The sequence below is a fragment of the Mercenaria mercenaria genome, unplaced genomic scaffold (assembly GCF_021730395.1).
Source record: "Mercenaria mercenaria strain notata unplaced genomic scaffold, MADL_Memer_1 contig_3781, whole genome shotgun sequence".
In the NCBI taxonomy this organism is placed as follows: domain Eukaryota; kingdom Metazoa; phylum Mollusca; class Bivalvia; order Venerida; family Veneridae; genus Mercenaria; species Mercenaria mercenaria.
The window spans coordinates 13,381-23,473 of NW_026461954.1; the positions used below are offsets into that span (position 1 = coordinate 13,381).

General features: G+C 35.7%; 1 protein-coding gene across 1 annotated transcript; it reads left to right on the forward strand.

Moving 5' to 3' along the window:
* Positions 1-3,844: 3,844 nt before the first annotated feature.
* LOC128553394 (uncharacterized) lies at positions 3,845-9,775 on the forward strand. Its single transcript, XM_053534537.1, has 5 exons — positions 3,845-4,156; positions 4,819-5,085; positions 5,325-5,361; positions 6,250-6,348; positions 6,964-9,775. Exons 1-5 carry the CDS (start codon positions 4,151-4,153, stop codon positions 7,362-7,364), a joined length of 810 nt encoding a protein of 269 aa, XP_053390512.1. The 5' UTR covers positions 3,845-4,150; the 3' UTR covers positions 7,365-9,775.
* Positions 9,776-10,093: the final 318 nt, after the last annotated feature.

Sequence of the window (10,093 nt, forward strand, 5' to 3'; positions counted from 1 at the left end):
GCTCGAAATTCAACCCCAGCTCGAAATTCAACTTTTTCAAAATCTGAATTTCGATCTTCGAGCTGGCTCGAAATTCAACCCCAGCTCGAAATTCAACTTTTTCAAAATCTGAATTTCGATCTTCGAGCTGGCTCGAAATTCAACCTCAGCTCGAAATTCAACTTTTTGATAATTTGAATTTCGATCTTCGAGCTGGCTCGAAATTCAACCCCAGCTCGAAATTCAACATTTGGAAAATTTGAATTTCGATCTTCGAGCTGGCTCGAAATTCAACCCCAGCTCGAAATTCAACTTTTTGAAAAAATATGAATATCGATCTTCGAGCTGGCTCGAAATTCAACCCCAGCTGGAAATTCAACTTTTTGATAATTTGAATTTCGATCTTCGAGCTGGCTCGAAATTCAACCCCAGCTCGAAATTCAACATTTTCAAAATCTGAATTTCGATCTTCGAGCTGGCTCGAAATTCAACCCCAGCTCGAAATTCAACTTTTTGAAAAAATCTGAATTTCGATCTTCGAGCTGGCTCGAAATTCAACCCCAGCTCGAAATTCAACTTTTTCAAAATCTGAATTTCGATCTTCGAGCTGGCTCGAAATTCAACCCCAGCTCGAAATTCAACTTTTTGATAATTTGAATTTCGATCTTCGAGCTGGCTCGAAATTCAACCCCAGCTCGAAATTCAACTTTTTCAAAATCTGAATTTCGATCTTCGAGCTGGCTCGAAATTCAACCCAAGCTCGAAATTCAACTTTTTCAAAATCTGAATTTCGATCTTCGAGCTGGCTCGAAATTCAACCCCTGCTCGAAATTCAACTTTTTCAACTGAATTTCGATCTTCGAGCTGGCTCGAAATTCAACCCCAGCTCGAAATTCAACTTTTTGATAATTTGAATTTCGATCTTCGAGCTGGCTCGAAATTCAACCCCAGCTCGAAATTCAACTTTTTTCAAAATCTGAATTTCGATCTTCGAGCTGGCTCGAAATTCAACCCTAGCTCGAAATTCAACTTTTTCTTTAAATCTGAATTTCGATCTTCGAGCTGGCTCGAAATTCAACCCCAGCTCGAAATTCAACTTTTTCAAAATCTTAATTTCGATCTTCGGGCTGGCTCGAAATGCAACCCCAGCTCGAAATTCAACTTTTTGAAAAAATCTGAATTTTGATCTTCGAGCTGGCTCGAAATTCAACCCCAGCTCGAAATTCAACTTTTTCAAAATCTGAATTTCGATCTTCGAGCTGGCTCGAAATTCAACCCTAGCTCGAAATTCAACTTTTTCTTTAAATCTGAATTTCGATCTTCGAGCTTGCTCGAAATTCAACCCCAGCTCGATATTCAAGTTTTAGAAAATATGAATTTCGATCTTCGAGCTGGCTCGAAATTCAATTCCAGCTCGAAATTCTGTGTTGAATTTCGATCTTCGAGCTGGCTAGAAGTTAAAAGCTAGCACGAAATTGATATTCAATGTTGAATTTCGATCTTCGAGCTGGGTCGAAATTTAAAGCTGGCTAGAAATTTAATTTCGATTTTCGATCTTCGATGTCAGTGCCAACTTCTCGATGCTTTAGATCTATATGATTCAAATTGCTGTAGAAAAATTATTGACAATGCCATTCCTGTAACAGACTGTGCCTTGGCCTGTCATCGCCTTGGCATGACAGTATATTAAATCGTTTTGGCATTTGTGGACTGTTATATTTCCTTCGTCGGCATTTACTAATCTATGGACCCAATTTTCTACAACAGTTTGAGTGTCAATGTTCTTTGTAAAATAATATCTGTTTTGCATGTAGACGACTATTTGCAGTTATGAACAAAAAGTCCCTAGTTATGATTGTTTATAATTTATGTTAAACGTTGTTTATATTTGACAGGTTCTTTTTAAGATTTTATCTCTTTATCTTTATTTGACTGTGCAATTGAATATTGCTGGCGATGGCAGATAAAATCATTGTTTTGTAACAGTATTACCTAATCTTGTTTTGAAAATCTAAAGGGGATTTTAAACTTGTTACATAATCATCAAACATTTAGGAATGTTTATGTAGAGCTGTCGTGTTTAAAGACACAAACCTCTTCATTTCGTGCTTACATAAGATTTTTCAAAATGAAATTCGTGTATAATCTTATTTTAAACAGTCCCTCATATACTTATGCAGTCAATATGGTAACTGCAGTCCAGTCAGCTCGTATGGCAACAGAGTAGTTCTGCCGGCTGCTTTCTGTGTTAGCAGTTCCATATTTACTTTGAAGTTTTGTTTATGAATATATTGGGATTCAAAGCTGAGCCGGTGCAAGCGTCACACCGCCAAATGTCGCCCCGCCAAATGTCAACCTGCCGAAAGTCACTGCGCAGAACGTCGGCATGCAAAACGTTGACCTGTAAACATACTTTCCCCACCGCCAATGCCGTCCCGATAAAAATCTTTATTAATAAAACAAGTAAGACTACAAAGCAAATATCTATGGCCTACAGAGTTACATCCCGTAGATTGAATACCGAAAGAGGGATCTCAGGCTCACGTTGACCTAAAAGACTACTTCACGTGAGCATTAAATCCAAGGACGAAATTCAATATGAATTTTCCTTGTTCGCTGGGATCTAATTTCGCCGATTGACAGAATCAATTTAATTAAATATACGAATGAAAGCATTAATGGGATTCTGTTTCACTATTTAAGAAAACGAAGACCAGTCTATGCATCTAAAGAATCTTATTATATATTATCACACAGCTGTAAGTGCCTTGTACCTGTCCTAAAACCCGTCCGTACTTGGACTCAGTGTTTTGTTACAATTTCTCGTCCTCGGAGACAATTATATTTAAACAAAGACGTCATTTTCTTTGTTTTTGTTTTGGGTTTAACGCCATGACGAAGGGCAGTTAACCTAACCGGTATTCCTGGATTCTTTACAAGTACAAACCTGTTCTCCGCAAGTAACTGCCATCTTCCCCACAAGATCTAGAGGTGGAGGACGAATGATGTCAGACACAATGTCTTTTATCAAATTATCACGGAGGACATACGCTCCGCCCGGGAATCGAACTGGCGACCCCGAGATCCGTTTATCTGCGCTCTCCCTATGAAGCTAAGCGGGCGAGTTACTTATATTTTAAAACCACACACAAACACACACACACACACACACGCACACACACATACACACACACGCATGAGCGTGCGCGCGCAAACACACACACACACGCACACGCGCGCGCACACACACCAATCAAAATAATGGCAGGTACGGTTTAATTGAACATGTTCATGTGAGAGAAAGCCTAGTACCTGTGGAACTATTTTGTGGAATTATATCTCCCAAACGACCAGAAATAATAATCATTAAGTGATCTTACTTTGATGTACTGTTAATTAAAAAAAAATTGCTACATTTTCAAATTAATGACTCTAATACTATATGACACCAGATGTTCATTTCATGTTTTTTCATCAGGAAGATCCTAACAATAAACAACACAGCACTCAGACATTCAACAATAACTTAATGTTGTCTGTAAGTCGCCAATATTTTCGGCGTTTTCGTTATTTTACGCGATGTATTGTAACATTAATTAAAGTAACCTTTTCAGTTAATCGACGGCATGGTGGTGTAGTGGTAAGCTCTCCTATTCGTAAGCACACTGCCATGGGTTCGAATTCAGTTATAGACCGTTATATTTTTCTTTTTAATTTGTATCGCTATTACTTTAAATTTGTTCTTAAATTATTTTATGAAAGGTATTATTTTTCTTGTGTACTGACGCCAGTCCTGAAGATTTTTGTCGACACTTTGTAGAACGGTTTACTGACCTGTGCATAGATAACTGCTGAATAGTATTTCTTTCAACAAATGAACGATAAAAATGTTCCCGTTTGTTTAGTTTACAGGGGAAATTTTGAAAAATAGTATGGTCAGACATACAACTCGAACCCAAATTCCCGAGTTTAGTAACTGCTTTTTATTAATTAAATCATTATTAAGGTTGGAACACCGAAAATCGATTTACGGAAACATACCGAATATTCATGAGTGCTTTATAAATATGTATCTCGTCATGATTCAATAATGTCAAAAGTACGGTTTCGTTTTGGTTTGGAATTATAATCAAGTGCTCATTGCTAATTGCAGTAACCAGAAACTTGATCTATGAAGGTAGGATATTTTTCTTCTTATTTAGAAATAAATCAGCCTATAATAAAATAATAAAAAAAATATAAAAGTTAACTACAGTAGTATACATTGCTGTTCAGTTAGTGTGACTGTACTGTTTAAACGAATGCTAATAGCAACTGTAGTCAATAGGTCTGTGTTTGGATTACCATGTGGGTAATGCAGTCAGGTCAAATGGTAAATTGGTCATTTAATCATTGTCAACTACCTCTTATTCAAGTGGGTGATGAAAATGTTAGTTATTCGCGGACATATCCTTATAAAAGAGTATGGTGCATTTTTTCTGTATTTCGAAACATAATACCAAATCCGAACGAATCACTTACTTTTTTCGTAAACATTATATCGTATCTATATTCCATCTTTATAAACTTGAAACATTAATGAGCTATTACTGTAGCCTATACTCCAAGAATAATGCAGGGGCTGCTTATTGTAAACCGTGTTTGAGGAGAAGCATTATTTCTTAATTCTGACATTGTTTAAACTAATTACTTGTTTTGGTAAGGATCATGTTTTAGAAGTTGTGCCCTCTGTGAAGCTTATTTTAACTATGAAAGATGGGAATGAGATACCATACTCGTTCTGTACTTTTTGTGTTCTTTGGTTAATGTTCATGAAATGTTTGCATCTTTCAATTACAGTTAAAGGATTTCATTCTTAAGGTACTGATCGCTTTCGCAGCGCTCTGGATATGTATTCTGCTTGTTCTTACTTTGTGTTGGCGTTCAAAAAGGATAGCTCAGCTATATTATGCGGAACCGCAACACTGCTATCAAAATGAAGGTTCTATCATAGGCGAGAGCAAAGCAAGCTGGCTAAAAGAACTGATAATTAAAAATGACAAGAATACAAAGCAAAACAAGAACTGCGGTAAAGTCAGTACAATGCTCGAAAGAAGCGTTAAACAGGTAGACAAATATATATGTGAATATGAACTGAATATGAATTATAGATTATGCTAAAACGTAGTTGCATTCTTTTTGTTTAACATATGATATAAACTGTTTAAAATATTTATTTCAGATAAAACTGTTCTGTCGTAAGATCAATAAGTAATTTTGATAAACAAATGTATAACACATTTTAAGGAAATGTACTCACATTTATTCAGCATGACAGAAGTAAAACCGCTTTAATTTGGTTTCAGATAATAGCAGAAAAGTACAACAGCGATACAAACCCAGGTACGTGTATAAATAAATAAATTAATTAATATTTACATTTTGTTGTTGTTGTTTTATTCACCATATATATATATATTCAAATTCTTTATATTTTATATGTTTGTATATGGAAGAGTAAGAGTTTGGTATCGTTTAGATCTTGTGGCACTGAAAAAATGTGACTTTTCTTTTCTTTATGTCGTTCAGAACCAGAAATAGATTTCTTTACGAATTAAGAAAAGTTTAATTCTTAAAGCAGTTTGATTAGGCAAATTACAATGGAAAACAGTTAATATTTTACATGAATCATATAGGGATATCGTAAAATAAAGTTTTTTTAATTGTTGTAAAACTGTTATTCCTCTAGATCAAATCAAATATATTTTCGTGAACCTCTGTCAATTATCGTTTTGTTGCAAAAGGAAGAAGCTATTTATAACATGTTTGATGTTGTGGGAGTGAAATAATGTCATTACATAGTTATGGAATTACACTTGCATTTTATTATTTGATTCAACTTAATTGATATGAAAAGACATTCACGTAGTATCCTCTACATAAAACTTCGTTATGAAATGTTGCCTGATTTGCAGATAGTATCATAATTTAATTGTGTGGTAGGGACATAGATCGCCACAGTTAATTTGATTGCTTTATTCCGCTTATTACACTGATTATTAACATGTCTTTTACAATTTATTTTAAAACAAAGCAGGCGTAAATCATAACGAGGTTATTGATTCTTCTCAATAGTTATTCGAATGGAATGTGCAATGAGTGTATATTTAATCTGATTGATCAACGTTACGTGACTCTTGAACTGTTTGTAAAGGTCAGTTCCATGCATTTATATATTTAATATGATACCAATTACTTATATCTAAATTGGTATTACTTGATATATTTCAGAGTATGTTTCACTCAGTCTAAAACAGTTTAATTGCACAGATTCGAATAGAGAAGAAGCTCAATTGCACCTGAAGCAAATTACTTCTCATGCTAAGCCAGGTAAAATAAACAATTATTTATACTAAACATGTTTGCCAAAATCCACTCGTACCAATACTCTGCCATATTTTCTTTCTCAAATTCTAGTACATTGAAACACCGATTACTCAGGCATCGATTACTTAAGATCCCTTGGTAGGTAGAGTTATTCAGTTCGTCCCGGCCAATTTCCTTAATAATTGTTTAGAACGATGCACAGGCTCGGTTTAGCAATGGTAAATGTCCCAGAGTTTTTTGTTATTTGTCTTTTGGCAAAATCCGAGCATATATGCAACGTTTTGAAACTTTGATAATATGTGAGATGTAGTGTTTAAGTTTCTCCACCATGTCTTTATAAAAAATACGATCCCGTTCTTGAATGTAGTTTTCTTTACAAATGCAAGCTTTAGATAAAATAAGGTTACACTGTTGTAAAAAGCGACAATGCATTTATCAATTTTAAAACTGGATGTATTTCTTCAAATGCAATAACGATTGGGCCTTTTTTATGCACATTTGTAAGGTTTATCTCAGATAACTCGAGCAGTTTGATTTTCCTCATGCGAGCTCAGGTGAGCGACAGAGGGTAGTCATGACACAAATGTTTACATAAAACCTGTAATGCTGCCATTTTAGTTCCAGGAAAAGCAACGAAAGTCTTTTGGAAGTCAGTTGTAAACTCATGGAATGGAGTACATCATTTACAGACAAAAGGCGCAATTTATGTACGCAAATCAGGGAAGTATTACATATCTTCTCAACTGACCACAAGAGCAGACAATGCCACAATCGACGAGAAAGATCAGACGATGAACCATGTTGTATACATTATCTCGTGCAACGAAGGCGGTGAGCGAATTCTCCTAGAACACGTCAAATCCATGTGCGAAATGGCTGTTGAACATGCAGGTTGGACAAGTAACATAGGAGCTGTCTTTCATCTTGAAGAACATGACCGAATTTATGTTGCTACTTCACACCCCTACAACATTGTGTCTGGTCCTGGAAGTAATCATTTTAGTATTCATAAAACGTAAGATTAAAAGGAGACATTATTTCAGGAATTTCAGTGTCGAACAAGAAAGTGCAATGATCTACTTCTTGAAATTTATTATGCAACTACTATGATAACTATTTGCTAACATTTGTCTGATGTTTTGTTAATACCCCCACCTCTCCCCCCTTTTGACGAAGGAAGTGTATGTTGTTTTGCAGATGTCGGTTGGTCTGTCGGTCGGCCCGTCGGTCAGTAGACCAAAAAGTTTCCGGATGATAACCAAAGAACGCTTGGGCCTAGGGATCATGAAAATTGATAGAAAAATTGGTCATGACAAGAAGATGACCCTTATTGATTTTGAGGTTAGTAGGTAAAAGGTCAAGGTCACAGTGACCCGGAACAGTTAAACGGTTTCCTGATGACAACTAAAGGACGCTTAGGCCTGGGATCATGAAAGGTGAAAAGGAGGTTGGTCATGATCAGCAAACAATCCCTATTGATTTTGAGGTTAGTAGGTAAAAGGTCAAGGTCACAGTGACCCGGAACAGTTAAACCGTTTCAGGGCGATAACTTGAGAACGCTTTGGCCTAGGATTACGAAACTTAATAGGGATGTTGATCACGACCAGCAATGCTCGCTATTGATTTTGGGGCCAGTAGGTCAGAGGTTAAGGTCACAGTGACCCGGAACATTTAAACGTTTTCCGGATGATAACTTAAGAACGCTTGGGCCTAGGATCACGAAACTTGAACGGAAGGTTGATTATGACCAGCAAATGACCCTTATTGATTTTCAGGTCGAATGTCAATGTCATAGTGACCCGGAACAGTTAAACCGTTTCCGGACGATAACGTAAGAATGCTTGGGCCTAAGATCACGAAACTTAATAGGGAGGTTGATCATGACCAGCAGATGATTTTAAGGTCAGTAGGTCAAATGTTAAGGTCATTTTGACCCAGAACAGTAGAACATTTTTGCCAAATAACTAGATAATTCTTTTGTCTAAGATCAAATTTGATACGAGGTAAGTTATGACTCGTTAATGACCCATAATTATTGGTTTGACGTCAAACATCCAGTGCACAGTGACCAAATAATTTCTGTGGCCAAATAATTTCTGTTCCGTTTGCAGTTACTGAATGCTTCAAGGGGGCGGGGTGGGGGCATTTCGTGGTCTACGAGCTCTAGTAACGTCAATGACCTGACAACAAACATTGGCCCGCCCATGACAAACTAGTTTTTACATCAGTTCCAGTCAGAATTTAATTTAATGTAATTTTTAATATTGTGTAACTGTTTTTCTTACACAACTAGTCTGTCTTCATCCTTATATATGAAATACTATGCCCCAAGAATAATGTGATGTTTACAAACGTAACTCAAATAAATTGAAATGAAGCATAGGGAATTCAATATTTTTGTAACTGGTCAAAATGTAAATTTTCTTGCTTGCATACTAATTACAAAGTAGCTCAGTAGTAAAGCATACTGATTACGTTCCTCAGATCTTTTTGCCGTGTGGGTTCGAAATTCGTGGCAGTTCATTTTCTTTTTTTCTTTGCATAAAAAGATTCCTTTATTTTCACTATTACACAATGATAGAAATATCTGAGGCCGATCTTTTTAGCCTATGTGTTAGATAGAGGTCCATGAAACTGCCCTAGTGAAGAAACTACACGTAGACTACCTTTGTATATTCACATTTAAGAACAACGTGGCGTAACAATATCATTTGATATTGTTTGACCTGATATGATTAAATAAACGAAATATAATACGATACTGCAATCTCACATCTGTTTAAACTTGACGTTTAGATGTTTAACGTATTTTGCTGTCTACTATCAAATTACACGAGGTGACGAAAAAGGACTCCTTTCTTGATAACTAAATAAAGAAACGTCAGTTTAATCACAGTAATTAGATACAACTAGTAATAGTTCCACTTGTGCATACATCTTATCGGAGAAAACATTTGCCATTCCTCTTTAAATTAAATTTTCTACAATGTACATAGTGCTGGAATCCCTCTGCCATTTGATAGCAGACAACAAAATATAACATCTGATATAAAATCGTAGCAGATGTTACATTGCGGTCTCGTGTTATATCACATCTTCATTAGTTTTTTTTTCTTTCTTCAACTTTTTGTCATTCTTTATTGAAATAGACTTTTTTGTTTTGTATTATTTTTTGTATCATCATTCTCTGTATAACAATATATGTTTATACTAAGTTCTAGATCCATCTGTTACCTTAACCTACTCTTGGGGGAGAGCCGTCGCTGATGTTGGGAAAACTTGTGGCCCAACCCTTTTGCTTCTGATTTCAATGTATACATTACTTAACATGCTTTTCTAATTTTCATTAATCTATGTTAAAATAACGCATGTGTTTATTTTTATTATAAACATGTGTTGATTCGTTTGCAATAAAATATGTTAAAACTGATATATTTCGTTTTATCGAAAATGACAATTATTATACACGACGAAACGAATTCTATCTTTACCTTGAACTTTCTCCACAAAGTTATGTGTACTATCAATGCGTAACGTTAGACTTGCCATGTATTGCTGTCACGACCAAGGTGTGGTGCTTAATATCAAAGCTTGAGGAAAATGAATAGTCAGACCAGGACTGGAAAACAGGGAAAACCTTCACGATGGCAGACCCATAACTCGTGACATTAGTTTTACATTCAATCGTCCACTTTATAGTTTTGAGTCTCTTTAACGTTACCGTTCAGCTCTAGTTTGCCAAAGTCAT

Coding starts and splice junctions, on each gene's coding strand:
- LOC128553394 (XM_053534537.1), top strand. Junction 5,362..6,249: donor CAACAGCGATACAAACCCAG/GTACGTGTATAA, acceptor GATATATTTCAG/AGTATGTTTCACTCAGTCTA. Junction 6,349..6,963: donor TACTTCTCATGCTAAGCCAG/GTAAAATAAACA, acceptor CTGCCATTTTAG/TTCCAGGAAAAGCAACGAAA.